At 39.7% G+C, this 13810-nt stretch overlaps 1 protein-coding gene across 1 annotated transcript; it reads left to right on the top strand.

Moving 5' to 3' along the window:
* Window positions 1-1493: 1493 nt before the first annotated feature.
* LOC131311751 (nuclear matrix constituent protein 1-like) lies at window positions 1494-12688 on the top strand. The gene is made up of 9 exons (XM_058339316.1): window positions 1494-2093; window positions 4717-4926; window positions 7390-7643; window positions 7744-8014; window positions 8135-8218; window positions 8672-10566; window positions 11650-11839; window positions 11940-12223; window positions 12535-12688. The coding sequence occupies exons 1-8, from the start codon at window positions 1833-1835 to the stop codon at window positions 12204-12206; spliced, it is 3432 nt and encodes a 1143-aa protein (XP_058195299.1). The 5' UTR covers window positions 1494-1832; the 3' UTR covers window positions 12207-12223; window positions 12535-12688.
* Window positions 12689-13810: the final 1122 nt, after the last annotated feature.

The following is a 13810-nucleotide window of genomic DNA, read 5'->3' as shown; positions in this document are numbered from 1 at the left end:
CCTCCCCCGGGCTCCTCCTCCTCCTCCTCCTCCTCCTCCTCCATCCGCTCTTCCTCCTATGCTCCTCTTTCTTCCCCCTCTTCTCTATAGTTTTTTCTTTTCGTTTTCTTCCCCGTCAGATCTGGCCCTCTCTGTTCGGCGGGCTCAGCCGTCACCGGAGTCGTTTGTCTGCATGTAATCCGTCGCCGGAGCCTATGTGGCAGCAGTGGTGGAGGCAATGAGAGTTGCGATTCATTCGATGGTTTTTTGGACGACTGGATTTAGAACAAGACCTGTGGGAGTTTTTGTCTCTCATTGTGAGAGTTTTGTCTCTCATTATGAGAGTAATAACGTTCGCCTTTGGGCGATTTGTTTACTGTTCGGGCTCGAGAAGATTAATATGCATCTGTTGGTAGTTTGCTAGAAATTCACTAGTGTATTCATTTCTGGTCGAAGTTCATCTAATCATTTGAGTTATTGTTTTTTTTTTCTTGGCTAGCAATGTATCTTTTTTGAAATTGCTATAAGATATATGAATTTTCGCTTAGCTGAAGGTAGACATCAATCTCCTCGTTCTTTCTCATTTTGTATCAGTTAGATGATTAGTTTGGTTTTATCCAAGTTATCTGTAATGAATTTCGTTTTGTGTAAGTGTCGTTGGGCTTTATCAATGCAGTACCTCTCACTTTTGTCAAAAAAGAAGAAGAGGTCGCTTGAGTGAAAAAATTCATAAAGTTTCTATGTGTGTGTGAAAACCCACCCTCTAATTTTAAGTTATCGATCATTTTTTCATCATGCTTATATGATTAAAATGCATTTTTGCATATGTACAAGGTCTCGTCTTTTCTCAAAACTAGTAAGCGGCAATTCAAATGTTAATAGTCTATGTTTTTAGTTTATCAACCAAAAAAAGGCTATGTTTTTATTTTTAATGTAAAAATATATATAATTCGAGTTTCTGAGTATAAATTCTGCGTCCGTCATTGAGTACACACATTTTATTTGATTGTTTTACCTTTTCTTTTTCGAAAATCCTATGTGTACCGACCATTTTTGGACCGAAACCGTACCGACGCGCGGCCGTCTCCGGCCACCGGACGGCCGATCCGAGCCGTCCAAAAATTTTAAAAAAAAAAACCGAGGGGCCCCACGCGGGAATTAACGTCATCCGATGTGTGTAGGGTGCTTGATCTAAACACCCTATTTTTCGTGTATACATATATACACGAAAAATAGGGTGTTTAGATCAAGCACCCTACACACATCGGATGACGTTAATTCCCGCGTGGGGCCCCTCGGTTTTTTTTTTTAAAATTTTTGGACGGCTCGGATCGGCCGTCCGATGGCCGGAGATGGCCGCGCGCGGCCGTCGGTACGGTTTCGGTCCAAAAATGGTCGGTACACCTAGCAGTACTCTTTTTTTTTCCTGTCAAATTTGGGTATGTTCTGTTTAACACAAAAATCTACAGTAAAACATCTGACAATAGGGATATCCGCATGGCAAATAAACATCCGATAATACCCCTCATTTAGCCTCCAAGACTCCGAGGGAAACCCCAACCAACCAAAGGTAAATTCGTAAAACCAGATCAAGATCGTCTCGTCAACACAACGCGATTTTACAACCTTCGCCAAATCGATCGCTTCACAGAAAGAAAATCCCAAGTCGCCGTTTTTTCCCACAACAACCCCTGTACCTCATACACTCCCACCGGAATTCGCATACTCTTTAACAACCCGTCCAATTTTCCGTCAAACCGTCGATTTCTCACCGGTCCAAAACTAGGGTTTTTTTGAACGGTTCGAACACTCACGTGCTAGGGCTTGGTGTATGAAACACACCATTCAGCGCGATGTTTACGCCGCAGAGGAGGTCGGCGCCGAGGTTTACGCCACGGAGCGAGGGTGAGACCCACAACAGGAACTCAGGGAATCCGCCGCCGCCGCCTTTGGGTTTGTTGAATGAGAGCGGGATGATGGCGGCAGAGGACGGGGCGGGGGGTATGGAGGAGGATTGGAGGAGGTTTAGGGAGGCGGGGTTTTTGGATGAAGGGGAAATGGAGAGGAGGGATTTGGCCGCGGTGGCGGAGAAGGTTTCCAGGCTTGAGAGAGAGGTAATTTTGAGAAGTATTGGTTTGGCTACAGTAAGCCAATTTTGTGTCTTTATTATTTTTTTTTCACTTACGAGAGAGATCAGAAAAATAAAAAATCACGATCCAAGCTCAAATGTTTTTGAATAAAGACATAAATAAATACTACGTAGTATATAAGAAAACTAACAAATGCTAACAGAATTGAATAAAAAGACAAAGAAATAAGCCAAACTGACATTGGAGGCGGTAGTTTGAGAGGAACTAGGTTTTCTGAACATTATGGAATGCAATGCTCGATAGAACTCAATGGGAAAGACAAACTTATGTAGTTGGTTTGGTTTAGCTTGGTTTGGTTTGTTTTATACTTATTTAAAAAAAGAGAGCTTGGTTTGGTTTGTTTAGCTGTATGTTTTTGGTCTAACTGTTTTTTTTGAAGCGCCTAAGATAAGCTCAATAAAACAATATGTTTTTGCGCTAATGGTAATGTATGATGGTCAATCGGTGGTTCAAATATGTATGCCTTAACACCAAGGCTCCGTTTTGTAAAATTGGATTTGAAATGAAGACATTTGACACGTTATTCATTGAGAATTGGTAGGATTTCAATTTGATGTTTACAATTGTTTTTATCATTGAATTTGAGAGCTTTGTCATGGGGGATTTGAAGTAACAGTTTACTACGGATTATTTGAAATGATTCGTGTTGAGAATTGTAGTTATACATGGATGGCAATGAAATAATTTCATCTATCTCATTTCCAGTTCCCAGTTTAACAAACTACCTACGGTTAAACTATTTAATTCCATCGATATGAAATATATGTCTGTGGTAACGGGCTCTAATGGTTTTTCTGTGTTTTTTCTTATTAGAATTACTGGTTAAAACTTAATACTCAACCTATTAAGCTTGCAGAGCCAGCTCAAAGATATTGGGGCCCCAAAGTGAAGTAGAAACTAAAAGGTCTAATGAAAGAAACTTTATCATAATTCAACGTCTTTTGCTTTGAAATGCAACAAAATTTAGTGACAAGATGTAATATAGTTGAGCTAGCTGTCGTCTCCGGTCGGTTGAGGGGGAGGACAACAACTATAGTATCTCTGGCCGGCCGTATAGCAGTTTTGGCTCTCGTTCTTTCTATAAGCGAGTGAAGGGACTAACTAGTCGTTAGGCCCGAGAGTAGCGGAACAGATGGCTTATTGGAAGGAGGGAGCGAACGGACTCATAGCGATGTCACCATAGCACATAAAGCAGAGGTGACATCAGCATAAGAGGAAATGAGTGAACGACCCAAAGAGGAAAGAGAAGGGATATAGGGAGTGCACCGCTTGGGGAGTGGTGTGCTCTCGTCCTCTTCATTGTCCTTGACTTGCTGGAAAGCTAACTAAGTAAGCTGTCTTTCTTTCGAGCTATAAAGGAGGGGGTGGGTCACTTCCGTGTAGCTACGGCCCAGTACAAGAGCTAATGTCTTTTCCTTTCTTCACTCGCACTAGCAGTAGTAGTTGTCGTTGCTTATTGAATGCACGAGCATGTCAAATAGAATAGGAAGCTATTGACCTTTATTATCTGAAAGTGAATTAAAGGACTTGCGGCTTTGAGTTAAGGCAAGGAAGAAATTAGTGCAGTGAGTTTACGGAACACTCTGGTTTTTCTTATTGTTTTGATTGTAAGAAAACAATGGTAACAAACCGAAGGAAGGAGACCGAGTAGTCCCCCCATAGCCAGGGGGGGATTTAGGGGGGGTTCCATACTATAGTAGCTAACGAGTTAGGAGCTAGCTGTCTGTCCGGATGTAACTACTGTACGGTTTGGAGTCGTAGGAAGTTAGCATCCCGCCATTCCTGACCTGAGGAAGGAATGGAATAAGGGATGACCTTCTTATAGCTGATATCGTTTTAGGAGTTAAACCAATTCTATGGCAATTTGCACTTTAAAATAAAACAGGAAGAAGTTGCACCTACTGCACACTCTTCAACTCTGTCCGTATTGATTGCTAGAAGGGCCCCTTTGCTGGAAAAAGTTGAGAAAAGCTTAAGGGCCCAAGATTTGAACCCAGCTCCTTAAGCATTGAAAGAGCTTTGACCGCCACACTACCAAGAAGAAGTTATTTGAAGGTTATCGGAACTCTTTACTATTTCATAGTATACACTGTATTTTTTGGGCTCTTCCTTGGGCCAAAAAATTGGGAGCCTGAAGCGATGGCTTCCTCGGCTTCCCCTCTAAGCCGGTTCTGGAAGCTTGAGATTATACGTTCGAAGTTCGAACATGGGGTAGCCACTTTGTGAACATATTGTTAAATGTTAGGTATGTGTCGAGTCTATCCTCCCAAATCACCTAATCTTGCCTAACATGGTGGATTTTTTTCGAAATGTAAATAAAAGTGATTGTCCTTACTCCCTTGAGTGTCGTTTAAAAACTCATATTCCCTTTCCTGCTGACTCCTTGATTTTTAGTTGCTGAATATTTTCTATAGGTATGCCATATGTTTCGTTAAACTTCGTTTACATTTTCTATTTGTATAGGCATAGGTACTCATTGATGTTAGCTTGATTTTGAACTTTTAGATACTAGTTGAAGTCTCATATCACAAAATTTGGGCAAAGAGGTTATGTTTATGATTGACTTTTTTTCCCCCTCCCCCAACAGCTTTTCGATTATCAGCATAATATGGGGCTGCTGCTTATTGAGAAGGAGGAGTGGGCGTCAAAATATGAAGAAGTGAGAGAAGCACTAGCTGTGGTTCAAGAAGTCATCAAACGAGAGCAGACAGCGCATTTGATTGCAATAACTGAAGTTGAGAAGCGAGAGGCGAATATCAGAAAAGCTTTGGGCATTGAAAAGCAGTGTGTGGCTGATGTAAGATGCTTCTACAGACCTTATGTATCTATCAGTGGCATAAATGGTGTAGAAGTTATGAAATGTCTTTCATTATTGCTTGCTTGCTTGCTTACTGTTTGAAGTGTCATAGGCTCATGGGTTTTTGTGACATTAGTTTGGTTATCACTTGCATCGTAATGGCATTCTTATGTTCAATCATCTTATTTGATGTCGGTGAACCCCTTGAAAAGGTGAGTGTCTTCTATTTTTTATGAGGTGGTCAATCGGTACCTATGATTCACTGGGCTTTTACTCTCAATGAAGAAAATAAGTATTGGATTTTGGCTTGTTTTTGTACGTAGTAAGTTGCTCAGTCTTGTCTCAATTGTAGTTTTTATTTTTATTTTATTTTTAATGTTTCTGAGGTTAAATAGATGGTCTGAATGGTAAGGATGATACTTATTATTGGAATTTGGCTTGGTTTGGAAGTAGTAAGTTGTTGGATTTCCAAAAAGTGGTTTCTACAAGTTTTTGATGGTCAAAGTAGGCATTTTGGGCCTTCTGGCTGTCAAAGTAGACAGAAGGATGTAGCTGGGTGCAAGGTGTTTTGAAAAACTAAGGTTTTGGAATTGAAAGACAAAGAAGTTGGGGTTAGGTATCGATTCTCTGGTCTAAGCTGGTGGTGGGTTCTGTCTAATGGACTGGACATATTTTGCCCCTAGTGAAATTGTATACGTGTCTTCAATTTTTATTGCGTTTGGTTATTGAAATCTTTGAACCACCCATCTTAACTTCCCTTGTTTTACCATCACCTGTAATCCCTTCATAGTTTTGGATTTCTACTTGTTTGTGGATGTAGTTGAGTCTCTATCCAAGTAAATATAAAACTTATACTCCGTAAATAGTAACTTAACTTTCTATTACACACATGACATTTGATCACCTAAAAATTGTTATTCTACCATAACCAATATCTGAACGGCATTCCTGTGAAAGACTCCGTGTGTGTGTGTGTGTGTGTGTGTTGCGGGAGAATAGATTTTTGTCAATTAGCAGAGTATACGGTAAAACCAAAACCCAGACATTACTTGGCTGAGAGAAAAGATCTGACAAAACCCAGAAGATTGATGAAGGGCATACCAAAAGGCTGGACAACATGAAGGGCTTGTTCGTTTTGGGGATTTTGGATTTGGATTTTGGATTTGAATTTGTAATGATTAGGGTAGGGAGATAGGGGTAATGATTGGAGAGAGATAGAGATAAAAATGAAAGTAATGGTTGAAGATAGGGGTAATGAGTGGATTTTGGAGTAGGGTAATAATTTAGAGTCCAAGACTCAAAAACTCAACCGAACAAGCCCGAAGTCTTTGGAAAATTAGACTCCCAGATTATGTTAGCATCAGTGTACACCGTAAAACAGAATTTCTTGTTGGTTCCATTCTATAATTTCTAGAGATAAGCCCCTAACACCATTCTTGAGTCTCGATTATGTCCCTGCCTTTGGTACTAGAAACCCTAGGGCAAGCACCTTTTGAGTTCCGTGGATTCCACGGTGTGGAGTGGAAAGGTAATTTTGGTTAATAGAAAGGTAACTTTTGAACACACTAGTACAAATTCTTGGAGCCGCCACGGCGTGGAGTAGCAAACCTTATCGTACTTTGGAATGCCCTACTGTGGAGTATTTTTTCCGACTATCCTTCTATTGAGTTTTTTTGACAGTAAAAACACAACCCGATGTCCTTGGTTTACGGTTGGGTGCTATATTACCAGGGAACACGACTACACTCGAGATATATGCTCTAGATGTAGTTCCGAAACATGGTACACCTCAATCCTAATACGGTCAATTTAGTAATCCAAAGTGATCCCCCAAAGTCAGAACTGTTATGAGGAAGAATTTCAAATATCATTTTATGCTATCAGATGTTATATCACTTCGAAGAAGTATATCTTATAGTAGTGTTTGTTTGCTATAGAAGGCTACCCCTTTTGTACCTCCATTCAGAGCTTTTGGCATTCCACGTTGCTGTTCCCGTTCCTCCAACTGGAGCGACTAGCGTCTAGGTAAAATAGGTGTATACCTTACCCTGGACTGCCACCCAGAGTACCAAGCGTCTCTTTCGTACTATTGCTTAGGTAACTTTGATTGGTCTGTGTGGTAAGTTGTTAAACAAAACAAACATTGCATTTAGTATTGCTTCCTTAGTGGTTCGAAAGTTTCTTAGTGTTTTGATATATCGCCTTGGAGCAGAAATCTTTTATTCTATGTACTTCGTATGTTGTGGTTAAGTAGTCTTTTCTGTTTAAGTTGCTCGTAGTTATAAATTCATTCGATTAATGTGGGCATGTTATTACGGTTATAGTGGTATGACTGGTATCTATATTTTCCCCTAAGGATTTGCTCTGCATTTTCCTAATGAGATTGTTTGTTTGTATTCCACGGTTTGGGCTCTAACTTTTGTGTTGAATCATGTGTGTGCAATTTTGTAACAATCCATGCAGCTTGAGAAGGCATTACGGGAATTGCATGCAGATCATGCAGAAGTCAAGTTTGCATCTGAGGCTAAGATAGTTGAAGCAAATGCCTTGGTTGCTGGAATCGAGGATAAATCATTTGAGGTGGAGGAAAAGTTGCATGCTGTTGATGCGAAACTTGCCGAGGCTAGTAGAAAGAATTCAGAGCTGGACAGGAAACTACAAGAATTGGAGTCTCGTGAAAGTGTGCTTCAGAGGGAGCGCCTATCCTTTAACACAGAGTATGTTCTCAAACAACTTCACATTGCGCTTTTGTGTTAGCTCTAATTTTTTGGAAGTTTTTGATCTGCATTAATTTTTCCATTCCTCTGTTTTTATCAGGCGAGAAGTGCATGATGCAACTTTTCATAAACATAAAAAAGATTTGCAGGAGTGGGAGAAGAAAATGCAGGAAGCTGAAGAGAGGCTTTGTGAGGGTCGGAGAACCATAAATCAGAGAGAGGAAAAGGCAAATGAAAGGGACAGGACACTTGAGCAGAAAGAGAAGACACTTGAAGTTGCACAGAAGAAGATCGATTTGGCTAGAAAAGCTTTGAAGGAGAAAGAAGAAGATATAGAAACTAGATTTTCGGACTTGGTTGCAAAAGAGGAAGTGAGCTTCTGATCTATGTCAGTTTTTTTATGTGATATTGATGAAGTCAAACCTGTCAAATAGTAAATAAATCAAATTGACGAAGTTATCAATGGTATTTATCTCCTGTTTAATTTGCAGAAAGCTGAATCTCTTAGAAGCTGCCTAGAGACGAAGGAGAAGGAATTACTTGCTTTGACAGAAAAGCTTAGTGCCAGAGAAAGAGTGAGTCACAACACCTAATCTTTCACTGCTAGATCATTGCAGGTTAAGTTTATGGTATAAACTGGAGGAGGGTGCATGTTCCTATCACTTCACTCTTGATCTTTTAATTTTGTCAAGTAAAAGCTGGTTACCTAGTGGGACAACCGGTCGAAAGAGTAGCTCTGAATTTTTTATTTGGACTATGAAGGAGTCCATGGCATTCACTTGTGGTCACTGACCCTATTACACTATATTTGTTGCATGTATGGTCTTCCAATCAATCGAATTAATCTGGTCCAATACAATGGACTCCAGTATTTGATTGTTTTATTTTTGTAAGTCGCCAAATATCTGTATTGCATATGGAAAGAGGTGAATATTGATGCAATTGGCTTTTGAAAAATTGTATTTAGTTTTGAGATCCTACACTCCACTATACTAGAATTGTGCTTAATTTCTCTAGTTATGTTATAGGTGGAGATTCAGAAGGTCCTTGATGAGCACAGGGCCTGCCTGGATACAAAAGGGATGGAATTTGATTTGGAAATGGAAGAGAGGAGGAAATCACTTGATGATGAAATTAGAGACAAGACAGAAGCAATGCAGCAAAAAGAAGCAGAAATCAATCACATGGAGGAAAAAATTCGAAAAAGAGAGCAAGCATTGGAAAAGAAGTCTGAGAGACTCAAGGAGAAAGAGAAGGACCTTGAAGCAGCATTGAAAGCTTCAAAGGAAATGGAGAAGTCTATCAAAGCTGAGGAGAGAAGACTGGAAGTTGAAATGAAGCAAATGTTTTCTGATAAAGAAAGTCTGCATATTGTCAAAGATGAGCTTGATAAACTGAGGGCTGAGATAAGTCGGCACGAACTTCAGATACGCGAAGAGAAGGAAAAACTTGTGATTACTGAAGAAGAGAAAGCTGAACATCTTCGTTTGCAGTTAGAGTTGAAAGAGGAGATAGAAAAGTACAGACTTGAGAAGGAGCTGCTTTTGAAGGAAGGTGAGGATCTGAAGCTGGATAGAAAGAAATTTGAGGAAGAGTGGGAAGCATTGGATGAGAAACGAGTTTCCATTGCTGAGGCATTCAGGGTTATTGATGAAAAAAGAGAGGAGCTAGAAAAATCACATCGCTCAGAAGAGGAACGGTTGCAAAAGGACAGAGTTGTGACACAGGATTATATAAGGAGAGAGTTGGAAAACGTCAAGTTAGAGAGAGAATCATTTGAAGCTGTGATGAAGCATGAGCAGTCAGTTTTTTCTGAAAAAGCACGAAGTGAACACAGCCAGTTACTTCTCGAGTTTGAGTTGAGGAAAAGAGATCTTGAGACCGAGTTTCAGGTTAGGCAAGAAGAAATAGAGAAACACCTGCACGAAAAGGAGAAAGCATTTGAGGAGGAGAGGCGGAAAGAACTCACCAATATCAACTACATGAAGGGAGTTGTCCAGGGGGAAATAGAGGAAATGAGGTCTGACAGGCCTAAAATGGAAAAGCAAAAGCAGGAAGTTGCTTTGAACAAGAAGCAACTGGAAACAGATCAACTTGAAATGCGGAGGGACATTGATGAGCTTGGTGTTCTTAGCAAGAAGATTAAGGATCAGCGCGAACAATTCATCAATGAAAGAGGCAGGTTTCTTGCATTTGTTGAGAGGCTTAAGAGTTGTAACAGCTGTGGGAATATTACACGAGAATTTGTGCTTTCTGATCTTCAGTTACCTGACATGGAAGAACTTGAGGCCCTTCCTTTTTCTGAATTAGCCAAAGAAGCTTTAACGAGCTCTCAGGGTGCCGTTGAAGGAAACAGTATGAAAAGATCTCCTGTGTCTTGGCTCCGAAAATGCACCTCAAGAATTTTCAAATTGTCCCCTAGTGATGTTCAAAATCTGGAATCACCTTTGTCTGTTGTGGAGGTCAATAGAGCAGAAATAACAGACATAGGCGCAGAAAGCGGAAAAAGTGTAGATGAAGAGAGACCAGAACCCTCAGTTGGGATCGCGGAGGGCTTGTTAGAGGAGTCCCAGCAATCAGAAATGAGCAATCAACGCAAAACTGGGAGAAAGCCCAGGGGTGGTATTCATAGGACACGCTCTGTGAAGGCAGTGGTTGAAGATGCCAAGGCTATTTTAGGAGAGATTTTGGAAGTCCCGAATTTGCCTGAGTCGCAACCTAATGATTCTGCTACTGGCACAAATGCAAGGAAGAGGCATCATGCACAAACTTCTGGAATCTCAGTGTCTGCGCAGGATCCTGATGACAGCGAAGGGCGTTCTGAGAGTGTTACTGCAGGTGGGCCCAGAAAGAAGCGACAGACATTTGCTCCAGCCATGCACACCCCTGGGGAAACACGTTATAATCTCAGGCGACGCAAGACGTAAGTGTTTTCTTTAGTATCTGAATTGAACTAATTAACTTCAAGTGTAGGCGTGAAGTGTTTGACTAAAGTAAAAAACACGTAGTGTTACATTTTGAATGACTTTATTATTCTGTGCAATTTTTTGATGTGTCAAATCTCTCCCAAGCTTGAGCCCTTGATGGACAATAATATCCTTGCATTTAAACAGCTTTTGCAAGTAATTCGTGTTATCTGATCTCTGATCTTGTAGTATAATATTGGAAAGTCATCCTTAACAGACAAAGGAACTGTTGACCATTCATGGTCCAAAAACTTTTATTTACATCCATTGAAATTATGGGTTGATCTGGAAAATTGCCCCAAAAGGTGTTTTGTTTTTCTTTAAATAAATGTTGTATATATCTTATCAATTTAATATATTTCTTTGAGTTTTGTGTCAGAGAACGTCACATCCGGAAATTCCCTGATAGTTGCATTCTCACTCAACTTGCCTAATGAATGTTCAGCTTTTAGACAAAATGCCCTTTATGGTATGGTTTAACAAAGTAAGGCTGCAATGTTTTAGTAAACTATTGCAATGTTATGGTTCAACAAAGAAAGATTGGATGGAATGGAAGAGCTTCGCGTGCCCCTAGTTTAAGACACCTCATGTTCCCCTTTTAGGATTCAGTAATGAAACATTGAAGTCCCCTAATTGTAAAAGGACTCTACGGTAGTATTTTGGCAAATGGTAATACTGCAATTTGTGATAAAACTTCAAGTTGTCGGGTTCTGTTGCTTTGGTCTCTTCCTATTTCACTTTTCTCACTTCCTCATGTAATTTATTACCCTTTTCGTTATTCAAGATTGATTGTTGCAAGTGTCAACAAATGAATAAGTAACTGGTTTCCGAGGAGTTACGTTGGATATTTTCTTACTACTTGAAGAACGTGAATTTGAATGGAAGATTATGGAAACACTTTACTGTGATTGAATATAGATAGCAAAGATCTTTTGATTACCTTGGCCTGTGATCAAGTTGGATTATTCATATAACTTCACCTTACTGGAAATGTGATATACCATCCAGTTGGTTCTAACATTTGCATCTGACTGGTTCAGTGCAGCCGTGGACAGATCAACTAAAGCTGAGACAAAAAAGAATAATGAGAAACGATCAGATGACAAAGGTGGTGGCAATTCAGATGCAGCAGTACCAAACATTGGAGTTGCTTCAGCACCTTTGTTGGTGCATTGTACAACATGTGAAAGTATTGATACTCAGGAGTTCTCGTCTGACAGGGCTGTGAGGGTAAAGCTTTTACTTTTATCCCCTACTATTGAGCACTCTCCCTTGTCCTTCATACTAAGCTAAATGTGCTTGGCATATCCCATTCTCATTCAAAATGCAGTTAGAGACAGCGGCAGATGTTGATGACAAGTCTGAAGCAGCGAAGTTGGTTCAAACTATTGGTTTAAGTGAGGAGGGAAATGGTACATCGGGGCATGACACTTTTCTTGACTCCAATAGAGGTGACCATGACAATGACAATAACGACGACGATGACGATGACGATGGTGGTGATGGCGATTACATTGACGATGATGGTGATGACGAACATGAGCATCCTGGTGAAGTATCGATTGGAAAGAAATTGTGGAAATTCCTTAGCACATGACACACTTTTGCCTTTTAGTTTGCTCTCTCTCTCTCTCTCTCTCTCTCTCTCTCATGTGTATTGTGTATCAAGGTTTTTAAAAAATATTTGAGAAATACGTAAGAGAACTGCAGCTTGGGAAAGAGGAGGGTGCCCTCTCTGCTTCCATAGATAATCTGAGAGCTGATCTGTTACTTAGTTACAGCACAGCCTAGTTGTTTTTGGCATCCTAGCCGCAAAATGGTGCACAGTTCTTTTGACTTCCATTTGTTGTGGTCTCTAATTTTTTGGTGCCTTCTGTACTCCTTGCTTTCTTGTGATATTTTGAGCCCTGCATTGGTCATTACAGGATACAGACCAGCATGTGATCTGTGAGTTTTTCCTTTCTTTGGTTCAATAGGTCAGCTGCTTCCTCGCTGATTTTCAGGTGTCCGGTTTTCTTTGTTTGTTTTCCATATACAGTTCTGAACATTTTTTCTCAAGATATTTACTTGTTTCTTGTGCTTCTACTGATCTAATCATTTATCGGTGTTTATATACTGTCTCAATTTGGTAATTCGAAGGTTACACAACTACAGAGGTGGAAAATCCAATGATCGTTTTTCAATTTGTAAGGATGAAATTCACGTTGCCTGTGGTTTTCTTGGATTTCCATTGCTAGTATTTTTTTTTTCACTTCTAGTGGTTGTTGGAACTTTGTGCAAAGGAAAAATAAAGGAAGTTAAAGTTATTGACAGAGACATGTTTCCTGGTCTGATTTTGCAATGAGAAGGAACTGGAAGTGCAAAATAGTAGTGTATTTTCGTGTTTTACAGTATTAAAGAGGAAAGGCGAAAGAAAATATTTGGGGGCACCCGGAATGCTAGAAGAAGCCGGCAGCTGCAGGCATAATCGTAGTTGTCCGCGACGGCTGGTGGAGGGTCATCGGTCACGCTTCGTTGAGTCCTCGTCTTGGGGTGTGTTTCATTAATTTAAATAAGTACTTATATTTGTTGAATTAAAGATAATGTATTGTGAGAGAATGATCTGTCTTGTAAAAAGAAAAATAAGTACTTCAAAAAAAAAAAAAACCTCAGCAGAGAGGGGCTCCCAGTCGTTCCGCTTTCTTTTTAAATCTTCTTTTTCAAAAAGAAGGTATTTTCAAGCTTAAATATAATGAAAATGAAAAATAATTTTTTAATTTTTTATATCATTTAAAAGATCTCAATGAGATCTATCAAAGTAGATCTATATTGGTAGGAAAATTATTTGCGTAAACACATGATTTTTGAACTTGAAATTACCTTTTTTTTCTAAAAATCATTTTTTCAGGAACTGGAACGGGGCCTAGTCATCAGTCAGTGGCCTGACTCCCCTTTCCGGCGTGTGGCTCACCATATGCTTGAAGAGAACAGCAATAAATCTACCCGTGTATTACAAGTTCAGTAACACACATTCAGCCCCGTTCTCATTCAAATATTGCTTTTGTATTTTTTTCGGTATTATTTAATTTTCGCATTGTGTTGTTTAAAGTTTTTTCATGATTAATCATTCGTCTCGATGAAAGAATTCAAAAAAATTTAAAAATATAGATCGATGTTGAAAAAGGTTCACATAAGATATACTAAAGACAAAAAAAATATAAG

The sequence above is a fragment of the Rhododendron vialii genome, chromosome 12a, assembly GCF_030253575.1.
Source record: "Rhododendron vialii isolate Sample 1 chromosome 12a, ASM3025357v1".
NCBI classification, from domain to species: Eukaryota; Viridiplantae; Streptophyta; class Magnoliopsida; order Ericales; family Ericaceae; genus Rhododendron; species Rhododendron vialii.
Note: the sequence above shows the minus strand (reverse complement) of the source record. Positions and strands in the feature narration are given on the sequence as shown.